Source organism: Lepisosteus oculatus, chromosome 29 (assembly GCF_040954835.1).
Source record: "Lepisosteus oculatus isolate fLepOcu1 chromosome 29, fLepOcu1.hap2, whole genome shotgun sequence".
In the NCBI taxonomy this organism is placed as follows: domain Eukaryota; kingdom Metazoa; phylum Chordata; class Actinopteri; order Semionotiformes; family Lepisosteidae; genus Lepisosteus; species Lepisosteus oculatus.
The window spans coordinates 5,688,656-5,714,706 of NC_090724.1; the positions used below are offsets into that span (position 1 = coordinate 5,688,656).

General features: G+C 46.6%; 1 protein-coding gene across 7 annotated transcripts; it reads right to left on the bottom strand.

Moving 5' to 3' along the window:
- Positions 1-79: 79 nt before the first annotated feature.
- On the bottom strand, positions 80-26,042 carry zfr2 (zinc finger RNA binding protein 2). Of its 7 annotated transcripts, none has more exons than XM_069186093.1 (19): positions 25,941-26,042; positions 21,971-22,208; positions 20,514-20,628; positions 19,959-20,180; positions 18,380-18,714; positions 17,434-17,616; positions 16,846-17,065; positions 15,725-15,927; positions 14,499-14,618; positions 12,596-12,729; positions 12,218-12,332; positions 11,391-11,596; positions 10,934-11,105; positions 7,635-7,809; positions 5,562-5,656; positions 4,534-4,629; positions 3,933-4,044; positions 3,398-3,495; positions 80-2,154 (listed from the first exon to the last, which is right to left on the bottom strand). In XM_069186093.1, exons 1-19 carry the CDS (start codon positions 25,991-25,993, stop codon positions 1,969-1,971), a joined length of 3,078 nt encoding a protein of 1,025 aa, XP_069042194.1. In that variant the 5' UTR covers positions 25,994-26,042; the 3' UTR covers positions 80-1,968. The 7 variants fall into 7 exon arrangements, with proteins under 7 accessions (XP_069042194.1, XP_069042195.1, XP_069042192.1 ...); XM_069186094.1 differs by having other exon boundaries at positions 11,391-11,581; positions 12,218-12,329; positions 21,956-22,208; XM_069186091.1 differs by having other exon boundaries at positions 12,218-12,329; positions 21,956-22,208.
- Positions 26,043-26,051: the final 9 nt, after the last annotated feature.

Sequence of the window (26,051 nt, forward strand, 5' to 3'; positions counted from 1 at the left end):
TTTTTATCGGTGCACCTATTTAACACTAGCAGAATATTCCTGTTTAGGTATACACTATATGTATTGAAAAGGCAAATGAGAAGCTTAACTTCTTTAATTGTCTTTTTTTTTTTTAGGCAGCACTACAAAGACATTCAAATATTAAAGCCACATACACACTGTCCTTGTAACACATACAAAATAAAAACTGGCAAAAAGTAACATCCTCAAAAATAAAAATCGCTGAGAAGTAAACAGGACTATGAACCTTGCAATTTTTTTTTTTACAAATCAAAGTGACCATAATACACAAGTTTATTTAAAAAATGCACACAGAACAGTGCATTTATTCATCGAGCTGAAGGACTTCACTGTTGTTCTCCAAAATTAGCTTCACTGAGAAGCTTTACAGATAAGGTATTTCCACCCCCCACATAATGGATATCAAGATGGTTCACCAAAGGAATCACCATCCTCTTAGGAAAAAAAAAGCGGGACTATTCACAAGTTTTCCCATCTTTGCCAGTTAACACAACAGGAAAGTGGATAACAAAGCCCAGGTCCAAGTTACACCTGAACATCCCCAACTTTAATAGCAAAGAGTCCCAATTTTTTTTTTTGCTTTTATCCAGTTTCTCTGCACAAGTGCTGCACAATTGAGCTGGTTAAACTCTTCTCCTGGAGTGAGAGTTTGGAGCTGCACTGGCACTCCTGCACTTCCTGGGAGTCCAATAGCCTCCGTTCTGCTGTGGGCTCCAGTACAGACAACTTGCAACCGAACCTCAGCAGAACCTCAGCAGATCGTGCACTCGAGGGGTGAGCGATTTAACAAGTCATTTAAATTTATTTCTGAAACCAAACGACAATTTCATGATGTGCCCCCTCACCAAGGTAAAAGGGCCTAGTGCAGGCAGCATCTACTGTGACTGACTTTCAGCAGCTACGGGGGCGTGGCACAGGCACAGGACCGGGGTGCTTCTGCTCCACCACCCTGCACCCCTCAGGCTGCTTGTGCACACACTCTGGCACGTGTTCAGTTTTACAAGCGAACACCAACTTGACAAACGTTTTTTTTTTTACAAAGCAGCGAACAGAGGCTGTTCTGCTTTTTTGTTTTCCCCACCCCTGCCTGGGGAGAATCCTTTTCTCTTTCCCCATGAGAAATCTAAAATCTGGGAATCCTTCCCCCAAGGTCTCCCCTTGACATCCCCACTCCTGCCCATCCCCTTTCCTTCTGCTTCCCCAGTAGTGTTATTTAAAAGACTGCACCTTCCGACATGAAAAGCTCACAGTGCACACACCAAATACCACATACCTTGTTGCATTTTGGGTACGGTAAATCAAGTACAAAAATACAGCTCTAGAAACCCGAATTCTTTTTTTGGATTTCTTTGAAAATCCACAATGTCGTATTCCAGAGCCGGGTGAATGCTACAAAGCACAAACCCCTCTGCGAAGTTCATGCAACACTGACCACGCGCTCTACGCCGAGGTGCTCTGTCCCTGCGTAGCCTTCTTTCTGCACAGAATTAAACATGCAACCTAAAAAATAAACACTGGAGTCTGGCTTAACGAGGAGTTAAATAAACTGGCCTCTGTACACGATTTCAGTTCTCTTGCTCACAAAGGAGCTGAAATGAACGTCAAGTACGAAAGTGCTCAGGCTTAAAAAAAAAATCCTAACAGTGGTTGGAACATTAGATGGGGATACAGTAGTCAGGGGGGCAAAGATTTGCACAATGGAATGATGCAATTATTTTTTTCCTACGTGATGCCAAAACCAGTCTGAAGCACGATTAAAAAAAAAAACTACAGTACGTTAAGGGAAAGAATGGCAGTCAAGGCTTTCTGCCACTTCTGCTCCCATCTTCCCCTCTAAAAACTGCCAAATGTCATATACTAAACAGTAACTTATATAGTGTATATATAGTCATGTATACATAAAAAAAAGTTGCTTTGCTCTTGAGCGGTTTGCAGCTCCGACAGTGGTTAGGCATCGTCTGTATCTTCCTTTTTGTCCTTCTTTCCCTCGCCCTCTCCCTCTCCATCTCCGGATTCGGTGGCATCCCGTCTTCTCTTCCGGTTCCGGGCGCTGGCACGGGCTTTTGGTACCGGCAGCGGCTCCATCCCCAGGACTTTATGGATCTGCCGGAACGCCAGTAACCTCAGGGCGTGCTGTTGGGATAAGGGGATTCGGAAAGGAGGCGTCAGCAGAAGGCTATATGCAAACACCTACAAAACTACCCTAAAGGGACTTAATTTGTTTTTCCTTTAAAGGGGTCTGAAATGGTTTTTCCCCACCTTAACCACAGAACCTACTTCACCCCTTGGAGATTGTTCCTGCCGGTACCCCCTTGTGCAGGTTTCAACTGGTGCTTTTTTTTTGTTGTTTGGTGTGGGAATAGTGGCGTGACATTTTGGGAGCAAGACTGTTCCAGTCTGGGTACAGTTTCTGCTCTCTGCTCATCCACCTGCTGAACAATGATGCTGCGTTTGTTTATATTTGCAGCACAAACAGATGAGGCTTGCCGGCATTAAGGCTGCTAAGAGAACTGATCCTTCTGAGTGGTCTCAACTGGCATGGTGCTCCTTGGAGTTGCGGGTTCAAACCTGGGTCACAGTAATAGCCATGAACAGGAATACCCCAATAGCAGCACCCAACTGGCTGACTGCAAAGATAGGCATGCAAGAGACTGGGACAGGGTCAGAATTCCGCTGCCTTGCTGCATCAAATTTTCTGGTTTTAAAAATCTTCTGAGAGAATATTTCTGTACTGCATACTAACCTGAAATGCATATCCTCCGAAAAGACTAGAGCAACACCCCCCAAAAAAAAATCTAGCAGTGATTTCTAATATTCATGCCCTTAAACAGGGGGGTTGAACTCCAGTTGTGTGAGGGCCAAGGCGTCTGCAGGAGTTCTAGGTCTCTAAACAGCAGCAGCTGAAGAGCTGAGGGAGGTTTGTCCAAGTATTGCAGCACATAGGTCCAATCAAGCCAAGAAAAGGCTGATTTTATAAAGTGCTTCTAATTAGCAAATGTTTATGGTAATTTGTAACTGGAATATTTGGAAACTGGCTCCAGACTGTTTTACAGGTCACTGCACCTTTAATTAAGTGAACTGAGTTATTATCCGTAAAGAACCTTAAGAAACACATGTAAGTAAGGTTAATTGATTGATAGGTCAGGTTAGAATAAAAACCAAAGACACTAAGGTCCCAGGGACAGAGTCCGACACCCCAAATTTTGATAATTGAGGGACCTGTTGTACTCGAGGTGGTTTAACTTGGTCTACAAGACAAAAGGCACGGTGTTCTCACAGAAGGCAAGCTGGGAATCACAGAAATGTATACACAATTAAAATGTTCCACCTTGGGTTTTGCTAAACTAAAGTTCAAATAAAACATGATTTCATATACCTGGGCACTTGCAGTTATATCTTCTCTTTCTTGATTGGTCATAGTTTCAAGAGCATCGGTTTGGTCTTTTTCACAGGGGTCCAGCAGGCCTGGCCCATCTATGCAAGAAGGACAGAAATATTGTTGCAACCCATCTCTGGCAGTTCTGCAGTTCCTACATGTTCGATGACCGATCCGGTACAGTGCACTCAGCGTGTAGCGTCACAGCCTCCCGAGGAGGAGAAAAAAAAAGGTCTGGAGTGGAAATTAAGTACGTAGGTCAGGTGGAGATCACAAGACATAAATAATTCCTGCCGTTTCAAGAGCCTTTTTCACCCGGAAGGATCCCAAAGTACTTTACAAATTGCAGGGGCCTTCAACCATCACATCCAGCCAGAAAATAAGAGGAGGAAGGGGAAAGAGGGAAGCTCAATGAGTGGTGCGAGTTGCTGGCGGGTCTTCGCTGGCACACAGAAGCGTGCGCAGTTTTTCCACACCCGCAGAACAGTCTATCCCGACAGCAAAGCCATGCTGTTGGAGGACCGGAAGCACAAACCTGGCAGCAGAATTCCGGAGGCTACACTCTCGAGAACTCTGCGCATGGCTTCCCCAGGGCTGAGAGGGCCAGACGCAGTGCTGATCGCCTTCTCCACCAGCAGCTCCATAGCCTAGCAATACAGAGGCAGCACTCTGCTATTAATACTCCCATAAAAATACAAAAAAAAACTAAGGGAGAACACGAGATGGAAAATGTTTGCCAACAGACAAAATAAGTATCTCTCAGCTAATGTCTATACTTCTCTTTATGCAGAAATGACAAGTCCGGATGACTTATGCTGATCTTTCATAATCGACTTTTCCTGAAAACCCTCCTTTGCCTGTGTTACTCACTCTCGCCCGTCTACGCAAAATGGAAAATCATGCATTGGTGGCTTATACGCAATATATTCCATAACAGCTCCCTTCGCAATGCAATGACCATGTCATTAGCCCAGACCAAAAAAAAAAAAGCAGATCATCCTGACAACTGCATTTGACCTTTCGCCATCCGAAGAGCAATGGAAGTTAATTTGTTTTAGGTAGGCTAGATGAAACAGGTGGGCGTGCTTCTTCTAATGCTGCAGATCTCACATGCAATGCTTAGTGACGAGTCCTACCCAGCCTGGCAGCTTCCCCCAGGTTGGCACTCGCTGGCAGAGATCCCGCAGTATCCGGATGATGACCACACAGGACTGCCGGCCATTGGCACGAGCCTGCCATCAGACAGAAAACCCATCACCGCTAAGCAAGACAACACAGTATCCCACCCACTTGCAATTCCTCGAAGAACGCAGAGGTTTGCTGGACAATTCTGTTGTTCCATTGGCATTTAACAGTTTTTGTGATCCTGCTCGAAGTGCAGGTTTTGTTAAAGAACTGCAAAGGAGGAAACCACATGTTAAACAGAAAGCCTGATGTAATGCCAGAACATAATATTAACTCTCAAGTTTAATTCCCCACCCCTCCCCTAAACCAGTACTGATAAAACAGGGGGAAAAAAAGGGTAAGCATCCATAGATAAGTTACACCTCATACAGTATATGTAATCTGAAACCTGTAAAACACTCCTACCATTATATAAATGAGCGTGCGATGCAAAATGTGCAGTCAATTCTATTCAACTAGAGCAATTTCTAAAACTAAGGAAAGGTTTCATTTAAAAAATTACTACATTAATTATAATTTTTACACGCTGAAAAAAATTTAAATGGTCTGGTAACATATTCCTTAAACGCATATCTATTCCAATACTGCAATTCCACATAACAGCCCAACTTTTTCTATAGCTTACACCCTGAATCCTTGCACAAGGTCTCCAACCTCTTTCCTGAAGGTTTGGTAGGTGGCCTTAAATGGTAAACGAGCAGAGATTTGGAAAACACGTTAACTCCTCATTAAGCAACCTAACTGATCCAATTAGTCGTTCAGAGATCAGATGGAATGAAAACCAAAAGTCACTTGGGCTCCATATCCTGATTCAAGACACACCAGCCCAAACTCAAAACAACCATGGTCTTCAGGTTGTAATGTGCTGTGTAAAACTGTAGCATTTTATATTTCTGCTACATAAAACCATAGCATACACAGGTGTAAAAACTGCCACAATGGTGACAGCAGATTTTCTGGAAAGCTACATGCCCCTCACCTGGAACCACTTAGCATGACGAAAGGCAGCCAGGTGCTCCAGGCACTTCTTTCTGTCCAGGACATCTGGGGGGTCCGGCTCAGACTCGGCTACTCCTAGAGAGACAACAGCACCTAGCTTATTGCACATGGTCCCATAGCTGCCTTTAATAAATTCCCTCTGCTTCATACACCACGTTTTCGGCTCTCATTTCCAGATTTACCTGTAGCTTCCCCTGAGCACCTAGGGAAAGGAACGAGAAATTCGATAACAGAGCTGCGTCGGAATCGCAGGCTGCAAAGGAAGAGGTAAATGTTTATTCCATGGTGAAAGGTAAAGAAAGCAGACTGTTTCGGATATGGAACCTTCTTAAGGTGTCGCATATTGTGTCTCCTTTCTTTTTCTTTCAGCATAGAATAAAGCTTTACCTGTTCCTAGGAACACTGTTTTTCAACTGAACTGATGGAACCAAAGACTTTAGCACTCACAATAGAAGGCCAGGTCGGATTAGAGCATCTTCTTGCCAGGTGAACAAATGAGGCATCCTCTGAGAAATTCAATCTCTAGGCTATCGCCTATCAAGCTGCCTTAACCATTGTGAGTGGTGTGTGCACGCTTTCATTTGTCATTCTTCAACAGATTCACATGCAGTTCGGCTAGAACAGCCCTTCCTGTTATTACCCACTGACAGCCAAAAGTAAAAGTCCTCTTTAATCAGCATGCTGCACTTCCTTATTTTAAGAAGATCTGAACATTCGTTTAGAACCATTTGTGCAAACTGATCTAGATCTGACCCTTCGGATCCCAGAAGAAACAAACGCTCTCCCCCAAACTGCAGACAAATGAAGGCAGAGACATGCATCATTCAAAAGAAATGTGAGCTCTTGTTGAATAATTAGATGGGATTTTATCCCTGCTATACTTCCCAAGATAATTAACAATTACTAGGGTATTAGCTCTTAAGATAGTGTTCAATACACCTCTTCCATAACTGTCTCACTAGAAGTGATTTAGTGACAGCTATGTTACTAGTGTACATCGGTCTGCTAACACCACAGAAGGCAAATTGTGAAGGACAAATACTAATTAAGAGTCAGCAAACATTACATTCAGCTTCTCCATTAGATACTCAGATCTCGGAGAGCAAAAATGATATGTCTGCCAACTCAAGTTCTCAATAAAATGAGATTTTGATTGCTTTGAACTCAATGATGGATAAGGCATTGTACATTTAACTTAAAAACAATGACCTCTGAATCTTCCCCCCCCTTTCTCCAAAGGTTCCACTGGTCTCGATTAAATTAGGAACAATGTTACAAAAAAAATGCATACCTCGAATGCATTAGCAAAAAAACTAACAAGGTGTTGTTGAAAGAACCCATTTTTGGAGAAAATTCATTTTGTTGGGACAGGGGGAAAAAAAAGCATCAAAACCTCAAAATGATCAGAGACAGCTTACAAGGACCCAAACGTTTTGCAGTCTTTGGTGAAAGACTTCGCTTGCCTTAGTTCTTCAGGGATGAGAGAGAGAGGAGCAGGAGTCACGATATGATGAAGAAAATATTCTTCCCAAAATATGCTCCTAGTTACTCTGTAAAATGCCTCACCTGCTTGCAGCAGATAAATGCAAAACGTTTAAGTACGACAGCGATAGAAAAAGTGCATTGATAAAACAATACACTAGAGCAACAAGCATTTGAATGGCCAGTAACACATGCACTCTCATCCCTGGGCACTACTATGGCTGTATCATCACGTTACATCCAAAACACACCAAGTTTAGAAACGCAAACCCCTGCTTAATAGTCTTCGTTGGCAGAGACACCTGCCACTGGGGCACAGAAAGGTCAGAGATCCCTGCTTTAAATAATTCTAATTGCACACAAATGAAATAAAGTGATGGGAGGGATTAAAAGGGGGGGAGGGGCAAGAAAATGCCATTTAAAAGCCAATTCACAGCATGTGGGGGGGGGAGGCAATTCCAGAAACACTGCTTTGTCAAACGTCTTGACTATGTTAAAGTCCGTTTTTTTTTTTTATATGCACACTAGAGAGAGACAGCGCAGTGGACTGAAAGCGTGTGGCTTCTCTAACCTTTCTCGGCCGTTTTGTCTCCTGCCTTTTCTTCCTTCTCAGTGGCACTGTCCCCCCTCATCAGTGGCGACGTGAGAGAGATGGTGACCTGCATTTTTGGTTCCTTGCTTGAACAAATCAGGATGTTGGCTTCCTCAGGGTGAGCCTGCACCTCATACTGATCTTCAGAAAACGTCTGCCGGTTAAAAGGACACTTAAAATTACTCACTACAGAGGAGGGGAGGGCGGAGGAGTGGGGCCATAAGAAATTGAACAAAGGTCTCATCTCCCACTCGAGGCATATTTCCACCTTAAACACAATGCCTAAGCTCAATCACATAACACTATGCAATAATATGCACAGTTTTTGTTCCTAGCTCACAGTCTGGCCTTGCTTGAAATCCTATTTAGAACTTGTCAGCAAGCCCACTGCATGTTTCACAGCTCATGGCTTAAGGCTGCACACAAGCAAGGTTGTTCGGACAAACACTCTAGAAATTGAGCTTAATAAAGATCCGATTAAGTTAAGTTAAGTTAGCTCTTAATGTCGGGACCTCTGGATAGTGAGTAATGAAAATCTAAGATGCCACAGGACAGAGCCTTGAAAGCTCTGCATCAGGTTTTTTTTTGTCCCCCAGAAAAAAACAGGGGGTTTTTGGGGAGAGTGACCTCATACTGTAATCTCTCTCTGTAGGTTTCATTTGTCATGTCCAGGCAGCGGGGCTAAAGATCAGTTGAAAGGGACTTGAGATAAATAGAAAGATGTATTAAATTATTCCTAAACCACACAGTTAAGGGAGGGGTAAAGGGAAGGAAGAAACAAATGGCAACACTCAAAACGCTTGTACATCCAACCATTTATTTAATTTAACAAAGACACCATGACCGTCGTTGAGCTCTTTAATTTTCTTTGAAAGCTCTTTTACAATGCGAATATAAATAATACCTTACAGCAAGGAGTCCGACATTTTCTTGGCAAGGGAAAGGGTAATTAACAATCCAGTGAAGCCAACAACACATTCATTTACCACCTTATCCGACACATGGCACACCCAAGTTTTAACAGTTCCTACAACACCCACAGGATGAGAAAATTGCTTTTACAAGTGTAGAATGTTGTCAAACTCACAAAAGAGAAGTATCTCCTTCTTAGAGCATGAACATCCCACTTATAACACTTGTTCAAAAGATTAGGATGTCTTAGACTGCTATTGTAAACATCTTTCTGATCAAGCTTCTTGTAGGACCGCTACAGTGTTGATTTGAGGCATAAGCACCTGAAGAGCAGACAGCAATGTCAACCGCACCACCAAAGTACTGCTCACGTAGCATTCAGTAGAATACTGAATCAGTTGCTTCTGAACCAAAAATTTTTAATTGCTGCTATTTTACGTTTTTGCCCTGGCTTGCTTATGGTAGTACTGTGAAGTAATTTCAGGGCAGAGAAAGGGCTTTCCCCTTTCCAGATGAGGTTTTTAGTCAACTTTCAACAGCTAAGAAAAAAATTCTAAACAGCAGTTCAGCTTATGCCCTCAACTACACACTGAAGACAACCATACAGTGTCAAAGAAGCTCCACCAGAAATTCACTTCAAGCAGCGTGGGTCTAAGATGATGCACAGAGGCCAAGCCAAGGCATAATTTTAACCAGGGATACAACTGAACAGCCTACAGGTTCCATTTCAAGGATTTTCTTTGCCTTAATGGACAGGCGCAAAAACATCTTTCACAGACACTTCAGCAAAACTACTGATGCAAGTCTGTTCCGTCGCAGGATATTAAAAAAAAAACCACAAGGAGTCTAAAATCTGTAAAATAACAGGCGACAGTTCTAGCACAAGATAACTGAGATGGTAAAACAATCCTCCTCAGCATGCACCTTAAGTAGGCTTTGGTTCAAAAGAACCAAAAACTACCATCAGAAGCACTGAGGTTGAGCGCTCTTGGCCAAGACCTTAGATAGTATTCAAAAGTGCAGAGTCATGGGTTTGATTTTAATTCATACTCATCATTCAGCATGAATGGCTCCAGTGATAAAAGCAGCTCCAACAGGGAGAGGTTTTCCCAGGTCTTTCTCCACAAGCTGTGCTTCTGACGTTTTAAAAAGAGACTCCAGTTTGTTTATTTTCAAGGGGGAAGAGAGCAGGGTAAATACTGGTTAAAAGTGTGATATTTTCAACCCCTCCACCCTCAACAAAATAAAACCTCTGATACTGAAGACTCTTTTTGTTGGTGTCCAACATCCATGAAGACACTCGTCTCAATCTCACTTTAGCACCCAGTTCACTGCAAAACTGTCACCTTTCAGCTTTCACCCTCTGACCAACATGTGTTCAAACAAATTCACCACTGAAACAGTGAATCACTGATCAATTTTATTTGATTTCCAAACTATTTCAGCACCAAGTAATTTATTGCACCAAGATGGCCTTTGCTACTATACAACAATTCCTGACCCCCTTTATGAATGAAAACCCTAAATGATGACGTACTTAAACTGCCAAAGAAAGACAACATGCATCCTTTTTGCAAACAATATTTGGCTGAAATTGAAAACACTGCAAACGCACAATGTTTGTGATTTTGAAAACCAATACACCAGATGTTTATGAGCAGTTCACTCCAGAAGCTTTACCGTTTCCGACTTTGCTATAAAGACCTGGGTTTCCTAACTGCACTGCAGGAAGAGCCCTGAAGACTCATGCTTAATAGATTTTCACAGTGCAGTATGCATGATTACCATGTAGTTATCCAAGTAAGGAGTTTTAAGAAAACACTTCCCATTGAGAAATCTTAACCCTTGACCACCAAGGCGACATGAAAGCTCACATCTCCTCTGTGTCAAAGTCAGGCTTTACAACGGTTAAACATCCATAGCTACAGGCAGGTGGAGCTCATTTCCTTCTAGAGTGGATGCTGTCTGAATGCATGCATGCATGAAAAGACAGATTGCAAGGGTCACAGGGAATTTTGCCTCAAAAAAAAAAGTGAAGTCTAGTTTTCTTTCCCCCCCCATGGCCAGCACATGTGTAAATCCACAAGAAACACCAGAAATGATGTGGATCCAAATTGGCTGTCGCGAAGGTTATGAAGGAGAGGAGGCCATTTGGCACACCTAACCTGTTCGGTAGTTAGTAGTTACTCGATCCAAGGATTTCATCCAGCCATTTCTGCAAGGAAGCCAAAGTATCGGCTTCAACCACACGGCTGGGTAGCGGAAGCTGATGGGAAAGTGCTATTACTCATTTTTACAAGCAGTCGGGTAAAACCGGCAAAAGACCCGAATGAAAAATGAGGGAAAAAAAGTTCATGCAGCCTTACCGCCAGTTCCTTAGGCAGCTGCTCGGCTATTCTGCTGAGCAGGGAGACGGTGGGTTTTTTGGCCGACAGCAGGATTAGCTCCACGGTCCTGTCGCCGTGCAACAGCAGGCCCTTGGCTAGAATCCCCACGCGCATCACTCCTTTCAGCATCCGAGCCTGAGGATCCTCTTTCCTGCAGACAGAAAGGTCGCGCGACACTGCAATCAGGCTACTGCCGCTCAACGGTCCCTTTAAGGGACAAATCGGATGCTTGGGAAAACGGGATCATCCTGCCCGTGTTAACAAAACCGCGTGCAACCAGCTAGCATCTCAGTAGGACAGCCCTCGAACATGCTTGAAGCAGAAAGGTCCCAGACTGCAGTGCAAGGCAAAAACGAGCAGGTGATGCACACACTCACACAGATAAAAGGTTTTAAGGCCTAGAGGGGGAACTCCCAAAAGGCGCACAGACTCTTACACTTTGTCCTTGCTGTCCTCGTCCTCTTTCGGTTCTTCCTTTTCCAGCAGGGAGTCGGAGACGAGCTTGAGGGCTCGCTCCGAGTGGGACACGATCCTCTGAACAGCCTGCAGCTCCTCCTGCACAGGGTAGATGTTGGAGTGCTTGGCCATGATGTGTCGGTCGTCGGGAGAGTCAGGGCGTCGGAGAGGCTTGGGGGAGAAGAGCTAATAAAACCAGGTCTCTTTAGCACACTTCACTGCCGCCACGCTGCCCTCCCGTTAAAGCAGAGACGCGTCCGAACACCGTAACTGCAAAGAATTTAGGGGAAACTTTGCTGATGGTTAAATATGTATTAAAATACTAAAGTAAGAGCGCTATCGAGTGAGCCAACCAGAAAGAGCACTTTTGGAGAGCAAATCACATTCCACGATCCAGACATCGGGTGCTCGAGCCTGGGACATCACCAGGTTGGCAAGCAAAGGCCTGCAGTAACATTGGTAAGACAGGAGCTCGCAGTGCAACAGAAAACAAAGGACTCTGGAGATGGGACAGGTGGCATTTCCATGCTCTTGCTCTCCACTGTGTGGCATTTTGGTTGAGGCTAGAGAGCCACACCCCCAAAATAAATGGGGATTCCATAGTTGGTGGGAAATTCATAAGATAATAACTGGCGATTCTAAACAAATGAAAAAACTGGAAAAAAATAAGAGTCTGCTCCTATATTCTTATCTTACAAAAACTTACTCAGGTAAAAAAACACTTAGAGCTTCTGTATTGTCTCGGTGAGAACAGACATCTCTTGATATACATCAGTTTTGATGCTCAGCAAGAGCTATGCAGCTTACCAGCAGTGGGGGGACAGGCATGCCGGGGCGACCCATCAGCGGAGGTGGGGGGGCCATCCTGCGCCGGTGCTCCTCCTCAACCCTCCTCCAGTACATCTCCTCCTCGTAACGCCTGCTAAAGAAAAGGGCCGCATGTCGCGTGAGATAAACATCCTGTACCACAGGAAACCGAAACGAATGCAAACTGGGGATTCATCAGGGGTATATTGGAGAAAACAAAAGGATGATTCGGGATTTCTCGGCCAAGCTGTGCTTAGCCCCGGAGTGCAGAGGCGATTGGTGGGGTGCTCCTGTTCCCCTGCTGGCATCCCTCCTCCCACAACCCCGACCCTCCCCCCAGGCAGTGACCTCATCAACCTGCGCCGCCCGGGCGCTGACCTCATCTCCATGTGCCAGCGCTGCTCCTCATCCCGCCGCCTCTTCTGCTTCTGCTTCCTCAGCTTGCCCTCCTGGAGCTTGCGGGCTCGGTTGCTGGGCTTGATCTCCACCGGCAGCTCGGGGTTGACCTTCTTCTGCAGGCGCGAGAAAGACACCCCACCCGGCAGGTTAGCACAGGCTCGTGTCCACCCATTACCCCTAGAGAATCGTCTCCCAAGTACTGGGGACATTTCCGGCAAAAATGCATCTTCTAACCCATCAGTTAAACAGCACGTGGAAAAAAAAAAAGAGATGAAGGAAACATCACATTAATTGGACTGTTAAAGTTGAACTACATTTTAATGTGCTTGAGAATTTTACCTGGTCTTTAGCCACTTTTCCATGTTTGAAATCTGCTTTCATAAACATGAAATTCACAAACACAGCATAATGGGGTCCATTGCGCCTTTACACAAGACCATTCACTAACGAGAGGATGCCACTCGGCCTATCCAGCCCATCTGGTAGTCAAGAGTTATCCGGCCACGACTTGAAAGAAGGCAGGGTATCGGCTTCGACAGCACTGCTGGGTAGCTTGATCCATACTTCTACAACACTGGATAAAGACGTGCCTCCTCTGCTCAGTCTTGTACGCATTTACACACACTCCCTCTTCCACTTGTGCCCTCTGGCTCATGTCGCACTGTTAATTCTGAAGAAATCCGCTGGGTTCAGATTCAGCGCTTTTGAGGATTTTGAATACGTGCATCAGGTCCCCTTCGAGGTTTCACGACTAAAAAGTTTCAGTTCCCTCAGCCCGTCAGCATAGGACATTCCCTTAAGCCTCTTGGTCTTCATGTGCATTTAATTCTCCACAAGCATAGGAGCGTTACAAGAAAGTTCACAGTTGAAATTGGGTCACACAGTGCTGCTCTGAATCACTGAATGGGACTTGATGGAGACTGCCATTTAAATGGTTAGAAATAAAATTGGCGAAAAATAACAAGTAGCCCTCATCAAACCCTAACCTGCCAGGCTGGAAAATACAACTTACCGAAAACAGCACGAGGAAGAACCACAGTTCATGTTACTGCAGGAAAATTCATAGGTGTAAAATATAAACACAACTAACAAAAAAACCTTTGTAGATACGATACATACGTAATACAGTTTTATAATAATAACGCCTCCAACCCCCCAGCAATACTAGCCCTTGTTACAGTGCATTTTCCTAACGGTGGATTGAACTCCCATGATTGTCTGCACCCGAGGTAAGCCAGGCAGCCATTTCTAATTTCGCTCCAACACCCATGACACTTCCCATTCCTTTCATAACTTGTTCAGTCACGTGAAATGCATCGCTCCTTATATGCCATGTTAAAGGGCACAGCTATGGCTTTAAAAGGCAAGTAACCATGGAACACTCCGATAGGATCCATCTGGAAATATCAGCAGGGTATAATCACGTGAAAGGCGGCACAGTGGGTCTGCAATCTGCAGCGACGGACAGCAGGCCAAAACAGACTTGTGCGATTTGCAAATGACATCAGCGGCGTCACAATCTCCATATCGCAGTCATACGGGAAGGAAGTCGTGGATATATGGCTTCACGTCTGATCAAGGAGATCCCCATGTAGGCCTAATCCTTGCCCCCCAAAACGTACATGCTGGTAAAACGTTCTCATCAACAAGATTAAACTGAAGTATCCTGATCCCCCCCAGATAGTTTACAAATTATAAACCAAAACCAAGGTGGTTCTTGTGAAGAGATTATTCTTAAACTTTGTTTGGAAGACCTAAAAAAAAAAAGATTTTGCTGCAAACGAGGTTCAGTCTTGAGCTATGAACTGCCTTGACTGCCCACAGCACTTTCCAGTGCGCTCCAGCAGTAAGAAAGAAAAGGTTCAGACCCAGGCTCTCTTACCTTGTACTGCAGTCTGTGCCTGCGCCCCTTCAGGTGCATATCTTTAGCATTGGGGTCGTTAAAGCTGCACTCGCACAGTTTACAGTGAAAGCGTATCACCTTGCCGTCATCGTTACGCACCTGGAAGAAAGGATCGACGACGTACAGCAATGCTACTGACTGTTGATCAGACAGTTTTAGAGCTCACCGTAAAGGAGTTGCCCATTGTCAGTTCGATGCTGCCGCTTACAAGGCAAAATGCAGAGAACATACAACATCCAAATAAGACACCGAGACGTCTTGAGGGCCTTGTGAGCACAAGCCACCACCTCCATCCAACGCTTTCCAGAGTGGAAGAGGTTGGCTACATCACTCACCCACTGCGTCTCATTTTAAAGCAGCACACCGATAGGCCCTTGCAAACCCAGTGGGCCGCAGGACGGACTGGGCAGCAGGCCAAGACTACAGACGCTCAGAAGAAAGCAAAGGGAAAGACCGATTTCCACTCCTCCTCTGGCTCGCTGAACTGCACGATCTAAACTTGTTTTTAATAAACAACTTCATTCGAATAGAGATGTCGACATGAACAACAGGCCAACAGACAGCATGAGGCTTCAGCAGACACCGCTGCTGGAGAAGGCTTGCCGTTACGTAATCACCGTAACGGTGGCAATCTGGACAGCAGTATGGGCCAGTTAGGATGCCGCTGATACACTGAGCAAGGCAATTCAGTAACTGCCCTGCTGTGGAAACTCTCTACAGATCATCAGTGTAAATGAGAATATGTTCAAAACTGATATGACCCATTATAAATTCTCCTTTCTAAATTATATGTGGGCCTGCACTAAGACAAGGCCTTGTCTATGGATATACAGTATTGTTAGAGCAGTTTCTGCACCCAGAACCTCAAACAAATCAGAGCAAATTCAATCAACTATTTAAATGACTGACCAGCAGTGCTGCACTGTCATCCACAGCTCTGCGAAAAATCAAGCCAGGTTTACCAATGTATTGACTAGTTTGGACTACTTAGAGGTAAAGTAGGCACTGTCTCAATGTTATGAGGCACAAGGTAATTGCTAAAGTCATTTTGCAACAACACTTTCCATCCCCTGGCCTGGAGCCCATTTCAAACCAGCTCATGTCCCGTCGTTGTCCTGCTCACAGCACTGCTGCTACCTGGAAGCCAGAGGATTTGTAAAGACCCGGGACTGGGAATGAGCAACCCCTCTGTGCTAATCCCTCACCTCTTCAACGTAATCGTGTCCAACAGGCTGCACGTCCCCCGGACCCCCGGAGCCATCTCCTTCGTCCTCCTCCTGCTCGCTCTGCGGCTCCGGTTTCGCCGCCGCTGCCGCCGCCGCCGTCACGGTGACGGCCGCCGTCGTGGTAGCGGGCGGCTTCACCTTCTCCTCCTTCACCGCCACAGGGGGCGCAGCCGGTTTGTTAGCTGGGCAGGGGGGAAAGACGAGCAACAAAGACACAGCGCCAACACGCCTTAGTCACGCGAGAGTCAGTTCAGTCGCGGAAGGAGAACTAAAGAGCATCGGGGGGGGGGGGGCGTGCGAGTTTTATACTGTCAGGGGGGGCTCCGCGTTAAAGCTCGACGCAGCAGCAAAAAAGAAAAGGGAGAATAGAGCCCAACCCGTGAGAGTGCACTGAGGATGGTCCAGCTTCACGAAGTACTTACACTCACCAGCCAGAAAACTGGCACCCACCAGCATTCTGCTAGCAGCAGAAACCACCTTGAACAAAACACAGCGCGTGCTCCTGAAGGTTCAGAAATATCTGTAACCCAGTCCCACCCCGTTCTTAAGACAAGATCATTTCCCACTGAGGCTGCAACAAGGGGAATGGAGTGTGTGTGTTGGATTGACCTGCAGTACTGGGAGTTCCCATTACCTGTAAAGCGCTTTGAGTGGAGTGTCCAAAAAAGCGCTATATAAGTGTAAGCAATTATTATTATTATTACTACTGGTTTTCAACAGTATTTCAACTGTTGGGACGGTCCCAGTCAGGAATGGTAGTAGAGGTCTGTTTCTTGATCCTCAACCCAGCTGCACACTGCCTGCCACCGGGAGACTTATTCAACTGACTGAGCAGGGGGGGTGCTATCCTTCTGGAGAGCGTGCCGATTCCCAGGTTACTGGTGTACAGCACATCTTTTTTCCTGGAGCGCCTCTAAACCAGCATTCAAACCGCGTGCGGTTACTTTATTCTGCGCTTACTGCTCTTGAGCATGAAGGTAAAAAAAAACAGAATGGAGAAAAAACAAACACAGCAGAACAAAAAAAAAAAACCCTTTTAAAATTGTAAATAAAGGGATCCAGCACCAAATATTCGCACAAGGGGTTTGGTGACCACTTACCAACAAAAGTGATCTTGGGTGGGGCAGGCTTCTTGACCAGTGGCGAGGCCTTGCCGGTGCTGGCGATGGTAGGTTTGGGGGGGGTTGCCGGGGTAGCTGGAGTAGTAGTGGGAGGGGCCGGCTTACTGGCCGTTGTCGTCGTGGCGACGGGGGCAGAGTTCACCACAACCGGTTCTGTGGAGGGGATGGGTTTTCCCAACTTGGTGTGTAACTTCACCACCTGAGGAAAAAAAAACCCAGCAGGGGTTAACAAAACCCTGCTCTCACCACCCCTCAGTTTACCATACTCCAGGCAGTGTCAAACAATAATTGATCAGCTACTTAAAAAAAAGTCAACAAATATCAAGAAAAGCTTTTACTAAACATACTAACTAGCTGCTCTTCGCTATGGCTCTAAAATACAGATTTTAGTTTGCCAAATTTTTAACTCCATCATCACATGGAGCATAAGGTAATTGCTAAAGTCACATGGCAAGAGTACACCCCCCCCCCCCCCCACACACCCCCAGTTTATTTAAAGGTCAGCAACAACGGCGAGTAAAGTGTACAACCATACAGAAACGGCACGGACGTGGCCCAGGGGCAGACCTTCTGGTGCTTGGCGCCGCGGATGTGCGCGGCGTAGGCGTCGGCGCCCGTGCAGGAGACGTCGCAGAGCTCGCAGCGCAGCTGGGTCTGCACGCCACGGGCGGCGCTGTTCGCCTGGCTCCCCGACTTGAGGGCGGCCTCCTTCTTCTTGTGCTTCTGGCCCTCTAAATGCTCCCTGTAGGTCTACAAGGCGAAGCGGGACGTCAGCCGAGCTCGGGGATTAGGGATTAAGGCACCCCCGGAGAATTCCAATTAACCAAGACGAACAACGCCTGACCAGCAGAACACTTTCCTGCTGAGCGGAGCAGAACAGGCCCTCAATTACCCATAGAAAATGGCTCATTACAAAATGCGCTACTCCCACAACGCTCAGCGTGGAATATATGATTTTTAACCCTCAAATAATCCGGATTCAGAAAACAGAAGATGGAAAAGACGGCTAGAAGTAAACGGTTCCGAACAATATTCCCTTCTGAAGGAAAACCTTCCACACAGGGAGAAACGAATGAGGACTGCACTCATCTTTGCATCATATCTATGGAGGAGCTTTTCAGAAGGACAAAAACCGAAAACCCTAAGGAGTTACAAAGCTCGTTTTCACATGGAATACCCGGTGAACACTTTTTCTTCACACCGGATTATAAAGGGCTCCTAAGCCTCACATGACTGGGTCATTCCACTGGCCAGCTGCCAACGAGACGCACATGACTCGGGTACGATAGGCGCTAGCTGCCCGGCATCCTCTTGGCAAAGCAGAGACACCTGCAGGCAGCTCCCATCAGCACGGACTCACTGGTCAGGGTTGGCGGCACGTCAGAAAGACGCCAAGCTTCCAGGAGTTGCCGCTGAAGTATTCAAGCCTTCGAACCCCAAAGCAAGCGACTGTGTAACACGAAACGAAACTGCCCGGCGACTCTGGACGTCGGAACGCGAACCGCGCACCCACCTGCGGGCCAGCACAGCTGATTTTGCAGATTTCGCAGTAGTGGAGCTGTGGCTGTTTGGGGGGGCCTTTGGGCTTCTGCATCTTGCTCTGAAACATGGGCTTCTTGGCGTAGGCGTTGCCCATCGGGGGGCCAGGGCTGGTGACCATGCTGCTCCCGGCGTTGCTCCAGGAGGAGCTGGTCTGCTGCTTCGGGGGGTGCTGCTGCTGCTGTGGGGGGTGCTGCTGGGGGGGTGGCTGGGGCTGCGGCTGCTGGGGGGGCGGCGGCTGCTGGGGGGGCTGGTAGTACGAAGGGGTGGAGGTGTAGCCACTGGTGTCATACGTGGAATAGCTCGAGCCTGAGGTAGGAAAGGACAGAGGGGGGAAGCAGAAGCCATGTCAGGTGAGTGGACATCATCATCATCATCATCATCATCATCATCCTGTGGCACATTTAGGATCGTCTTGCACGGATGACCGAAACAAATTCCAAACCATTCTTCTTGTTTTTTGGGAGTCCTGGCGTTAAGCTAACTAAAAAGGGGCTGTCGTGACATGTCACAGAAACATACCGAGTAGGACTAGTCAGCAAGTACTTCAGGATCAGACATCTTCTGGTCCTCCTTACTAAAAATAAAAACGTTCAACGACCAGTCATGTTTTAATCCTGGCCACGGACTCTAAAATACCAGGCACAGAACAAGGGACTAGTCCCATACAGTCCTGCGGCTGTCACAGGTACTCTAATATCCAACAAGCAGAAAGCTAAAGAGCACGAACTCCTTCAAATTAAACAGCTGACTGACTCACTTAACATCATGCATAGTTTTGCTGGACTGAGAACCAGAAGACACAAGACAAGGGCTGTAGACAACAGGCCTAAACCTTACTTAGCCACTGTAGTTGGCCAGATACAGCAGCTACCCCAATGGACAACTACACTACCACAAACCACAAATGCAGACAAGTTTAACCAAGCAGGAAATAACCTGGCTGGACTGCAAGGTTAGTGTGAAGAAAAAACAAGAGGCTTATTTATATACAACTGCAAAATATAGTAAACAACTACAACTGAGGCTGTTCAAGACCACAGGGCAGTTTGCAGACTACGCATATGTAGTATACTGCCATTACTATTGAGGATCATATTCAGTGCAAATATATGAAGGACTAATTACCAGCCTGCCTTGTAACGCAGTGGTGTTTGGTTTCACATTCGATCCAACAGAGGCAAAAGGCAGTTTAAATACTTCTTTCCTTATTGCAAAGAAATATACATTTTTCCCCCCCATCTGCTTTCAAGGAGATGGGAGTGTGCACACCGCGTTGGGTGTTCCATTTTTCCAGAGGTACGATGCAGTACATTGCTACAGTAAGATTTCTGATTCTACGCACGCAAAGCCCTCAGCGGAACACAAAGAGCTGGCTTGGCCAGGGTGGCATATACTGCAAATGCCACACTGCTGAGCAGGACCGGATCTCCCAGAACATTTGATCCGGATCAGAAATGGCAGTGCAAATGCACCTTAAACTCTGCTCCGGATAGCCAGTCCCCAGACGCTCGGAAGGCTCTGCGCCACCTACAGGGAACCTGCCTCCTTACCGGAGTATGAAGTGGCCGAGGTGGAGTTGTAGGAGGGGCTTGGAGAGTAGGAAGCGATGGACGTGGGGGTGGCCGATTGCTGAACGCTGGTGGACACAGGGTAGATGTTGTAGGTGGTTGAGACAGAGCTGGCAGGAGCAATCGGCTTTAAGGCAGTGACCTGCCTCTGGGGCTGGGGTTGGCTGTATCCGCTGCTTGCCTGGCTGTAACCACCCTTCGTGCCTGGAAGTAGATATCCAATATCACACAAATCCTCCCCCAAAAATACAAAACCTTCCGCAGAGGTTAAATTGCTAAAAGGCCATTCATAAAAGGGAGGACTGAAGAAAGAACTCCCCCCAGTTCTCAGGAAAGATTAAAATAACAATCGTGGTTACAAAGAGTAAGAACCCACGTCTGAAGAGCACAGTGCACCATGCCGAGAGTCATCTGCATGGTTTCGAAGCTCATTTGCAATGAACGCCAACTTTGGGAAATCAAGGCAAGGAGCTCGGAGTCCATGAAAAGAACGCGAGGCGCAGTGTACGACTTCACCTTCCCCGAAGGGGAGCTCACCTGTCTGGTAGTACGATTCTGCGGCTGGGCGCGGAGCAGGAGCTGCGCTCGTCTGATAGTACTGCTTATTCTCATAACTTGCCGCAGGCGTAGACCGTCCATAGCTGTAGTTGTCCTGCAATTTTTATTTCATTATAAAAATATAACCAAACACTAAGTAAATCATACAAGGAATTTAATCAACGCATGCAATAGCAAGGAAAAAGGAAAACTACTACCCTGTAATAAATCAACTAGATAATTTAACTATGAGCATAATAAGAACCGGAGGAAACCTTAACGCCGCACAGACTGAATTAAAATACATTTAATTTTCATTTAAGCCTAAATAATTTCAGAACCAGTATAGCACATCCAAAAACAAACACAGCCATAACCACCTTGACAGCTATGGACAAAGTCATGTGCAAAGTACCTTGTAGAACAAAAAAAGTTGAACAAAGTGATCATGACTGATTACTAGCGCATCCTTGGACTCAATAACACGTCCAACAGAGCGACACAATCTTGCACATTAAACCTCAGATGACCCCTCTCATCCACTCTTTTTAAATATACCCTCCAATTCTCTTGGTAGGAGAGTTTCAGCAGGAAATTAAGAGATCATTTACTTCCTTTATACCAAAAAGCATTAAATTGTTGAACAATGAAAAGACTGTATGCAGACAGGGATCTTATTACTGTAGTTGTTTTCAGACACTTCTCAAGCTAATTGTTTTTTTACTTTACAGTCCTGGTAAGAGTTCTGACTGAGCATTGTTGTTAGATGTTTTGTATAAGATCACTTTATTGGCCCTATACAATTTCTTGTATGAGGAATTTGTCTTTTCGCATACCCCAACTTGTTCTCCATGAGACACACAGACAGGGAGAGAAGCTGGGGGGCAGAGCTCAGGGTCAGCCATTTATACGGCGCCCCTGGAGCAGTTGGGGTTCAGGGCCTTGCTCAGGGGCCCAAAGGAGTAGGATTCCTCTGCCGGCCGCTGGATACGAACCAGCAACCTTCCAGCCACAGGCGCAGATCCTGAGCCACAGAGCCACCGCCCCTAATGAATGGTGTATCATGGTGTTGTACTCCTGTTGCATAGCATTCTTGTTTCATATGTTATCTACGTATGAGCTCTTGATGCACAAAAATTCCCTATTGTCAATGCAATAGGACTTCCACAAAGTTACTGCCAGCTCATATCCCAGATCTCTGCATTGCATCACACTACAGGGCATTAGAGAAACGAAAACAAACAATGACTTAGGACCTAATGCGTTTCATCTTCTTCCAAAGAACCAGAAACCACATCCAGCACAAGATGTTTCTTTGGCAGAAGGCCAAGCCACCTTCCCGCGAAACAACCTCAATTACGGCTCCACGCCGAGGCGGGCCCTTCTAGGCTAGACTCCCCGGCGGAGAGGAAGCAGATCGGGAAGAGAGGACGGGGACTGACCATTTCAGGATATACCTGGTAGGCCGGCAGCGCAGCTGTGGGCTGGGGCGCGGCCTCCTGCTGGCGGGCCCCGTAGCCATAGTCGGCCCCGGCGTGGGGCTGGTAGCCCTGGTAGGCGCCGGACACCGCGGGGGCGGCCGACTGGACGGCGGCGGGCGTGTACGAGGCGGTGACGGCGTGGGCCACGCCGGGGGCGGGCTGCGCCGTGTAGCTGGCGGTCGTCGGGTGAGAATAGGCCGGGGCGGGCTGGGCACTGCGGGAGGCGAGGAGGAGGAGTGATGAAGGCGAGAAACAAGGTGACAAGGCCACAAAAACCATACTGACCAGCAAAGTGGAGAAGCCATGATGGAGCTGAACTAGAATTGAATCAAATCTAACTGAAAAACCAAGATGACGGCTGTTCTTTTTATTAACTAAACCCGACATCTCAAGGGCGGGTAGTAACTGCGGGTTACTAGATACCTATATCACATGAAACAACTTTAAGAGTTTCCTTCTCCAAAAACCCTACAATGCAGCACAACAAGAAGCGATTGACAAGTCAGGCAGAATGAACCCTTTGCAAGTTCATTCAGTTGTGCAATCAATTAACTCTGCTGGGGGAGGCAATAAAACAGGGAGGCTTTTATTTGAGCTTTTCTGGCCACCTTCCTGGCAAAGCCCCAAAAGTGTAAATGACTGAGAGTTAGAACAACACTACCAAGTAAAACACGCCAACAATCTATAAATGAACTAGCTGCTGCATTTAGACTAATGCTTCTGGCTATGTGCAGTCTGCAGAGCGCACATGCACTTAAAATTTAGTTCACTCACCATTTTACACAACAGGAGAGGCTAAGTGATGCACTCTGCATGAAAACTAAGTCCTCTCATTTGAATGCCCTTAACTAGATAACACGCAGCAAAGGTGAAAATGCTTTGCACTAGTCAGTAGAGAGGTCAGTTTTTCCATGCCTTGAAATACACTTTACAGTACAGGTGCATGTTTCTAATGAAACAGTTTAACCAAAGCATCACTATGATAACAGCAGTGCAAAAGGTTCTATGAATATCCACAGAACTGAACATAAAGCCTATAACCTCTGCTTTCACATAACTAAGTAATGCACTCTTACAAAATTTCTCAATACCCCAGAACAGAAGAAAAACAATATGCACATATGAAAAGGGAAATGAAGCAAAACATACACAATGTTTTATCAAATCGCCCACCTATATGCAAAATAAGCTGGAAGAGCTCCGACTTCTAGCAGTGAAGATTCTCTAAAAGGCTTCTTGCTATAAGATGCTCATTTATCAGTTGGACACCAGAAAGGAAACTGCTAGACGCACACTGTCCAGCACATACATCTGTCATTGCTGGAGAACTTCTCTTTTCTGGAAAATTTCATCCACAAACTGCAGCTCCACCGTACCTTTCCAAAACCTGAGGGGCCAGAATAACGGACCCTGCTCTGTGCCAAATACCAATCAATTAATCAATACCCACGCATGTAGCCAAAGTGCCGACGGTCAGCTGGCAAGGTCAGGACAGGTTGATCCAGCCAGCATCTTTCCCCGTTTTCCACATAGACCAAGTACATTTTACTAACTACCGAGGACCTTGGAGCAAAGACGTTTGAACCTTAATAAGCCTGAACTAAACAAACTCACTTAGACGTGTGATGCCATTTAATCTTCGCATCTAAAAACTTTTTAGTAACTACAAAGAGTTTCCTTTATGCAAGGTTGGGAAGACATTCGATTTTATTAGGGAAAGAAATGTTTCCCTTCTAGAACAACTTTGGGGCCCTAACTTCCTGATTGGGATATACACGGACAGCTATCACAGATAGCTGTGTGATTAGATAGTGATTAGCTGTGTGATTAGATAGATTTGCAGGATAGATTTATACATGTATTCCTGCCGCCATGCTCTCTTGCAAGTCTGTCCAGCAGGAACAAAAGAGGTCAGAAAAAATGGCACTGCAGATAAAGGCTAAGCAACAAGCAATTAATCATAAGACGATGGGAACATGAGATCTACCACAGAATTAAAAATGTATTAATGGCTTAATTTAAGCAGCACAAAAGGGAATTACCCCTGCTGTTCCTGAGCCAGAGGAATTTACTGCCAAGAGGTTAATGAGAGGTCACTGCCATAGTGCGACCACTCAAAGAATCTACAAACAATTATTAATTATTCCAATATATACACGACTGATCAGCTAATCACATTGAATAAAATTCAACTTAGGAAAAAGGAGCACACTGGATATTCAGAGACCATCTTGCATTCAAATGCTAGATCTCTTGTTTAGAGGCTTCTTCCATTGGGCATTTCAGGGAGCTGAAGGGAGGTTTAGGCTACTTAAGCAAAGGTTTTAACATCAAAGGGTGTTGCTGCTTTGCTATACCGAAACCATTAAAGCAGTTATCCCCACCACAGCTAGCTGAACGCCAAGTGCCAAGTTCGTGCCCTTAAAGGAGCAGGGGAACAGAGGAGAAAGGCAGCATGGCTTAGCTTATCTGGGTCAGATAACACCCCTGAACGCAGCAGGTAGCCCATCAGTCAGCTGCAGGTGAACAGAGCCATAGAGGCAAGTCACCTGCACATCAGAAACTTCACCCGTGCCCGCCAGGGCAGGAACAGCTCTCCCCCGTGTCCAACCAGTCCGGCTGCGCTACCAGCCAGGGTGTCCAAGCCCGACGCCGGAGAGCACCTGCAGGCTGTCGCGCACCTGAAGAGCTGGCAGAAGCTGTTAAATCGGTCCGACTGTCACTGGCCGCAGTAAGCAGCCGACACAGGCTGTCCAGAGCTCAGCTGGAATAAAAAACCTGCTGGCCGTCCAGCACCAGGGATGGACACCCACCTTGTGCAGAGCTCAAACTCCAAACCTTTCCACTAGAATGCAAACAGCAGCCGGGCGTGGTTTTTGGAAGGCAGCAGCCATTATCGATGCGATTTAAGCAAGACCTAGGGCAGGTGAAAAAAGTGTAGAAAGCCGGGGCAGCCCGTAAGGTCCGAGCTTATGCGAGGATGTAAATGCCATGTCTCTGGTACAGGCAAAGCCAGCCGGCTCAGCGCACGAAACCGGGGCAGACCTGGGGACCGCAGCGCAGAACGGTGGGCAACCCGTATCATGCAATGTCAATCTTCAAACTAGTCGCGTTATCTAAATATAACCCCCCCCGGCTTTACAGCTCACAGGTGGAAAGAGACAGGAGCCAGAGCAGTGAAGACGCCGTTTATCTTCCTGTTTGCAAGCGCATCTCATGACGTAACAACCTAACTGTGGACATCATCGCAGGGAGCAGCGGGACGAACCGAACGAACCCCCCCTCCTCCGCAAGCACAGGCAAAAAGTAACAGAAAAGTGGAACCACAGCCGGCACCTGCTGTGTTGTCACCTAGAATCCAGATTCAGTGAGGTGTCATGACGCACCCAACCTACAACTGCAGTAAACAACTCCGAGAACACAGCAGGCATTCCACGCTCTGTAGGCGTCCCCTCTGCGCCTAGCAGCTTGAGGGGAAAACAACTCTAATTAGAGTCCTGTTAGCTAAAAGAATGCCCCCCCCACCCCGCCGCAGGGTGCAATTCATGCACCCTCCTACCGCCATTTTGCCGTTTTTGCAAGAGAGAGAAGGGCGGTTCTTTACGAAGTTTCCCCCATTTAAAAATGACAACACCTCCCACCCGCAGCCAGCGCGCAGCGCGGGTAAAGCCGACAGCTCGCACCGATGTGGTCGCCGGGTGTCAGACTGGTGCGAGGCCGGCGAGTTTTGCAGTTTAACCACCTACACAGTATAACCAGGGTTATTTCTCATCAAGCGTGCAAGCGAACCGCTCCGCTCAGCTGATGGCCTTTTTCTCCCCCCTATCTGCCTCCCCCTGCCCGAACCACATGTCTCAGACCCTTGTTTGCTCCGTGAGCAGCCGATAACTCGTCCCGCGTAGCTTCGGTAGGGCTGCCCCCCTCCCCTCGCCAGCGGCTACATTACCTGTACTGCGGGCCGGCACCATGCGTGAATCCGTAATAGTTGCTCGCCGCCATCTTGGCGTCTTCAGACAAGGAACGAGCCGGGTCCGTGCGGCGTCACGTGACCCTCATA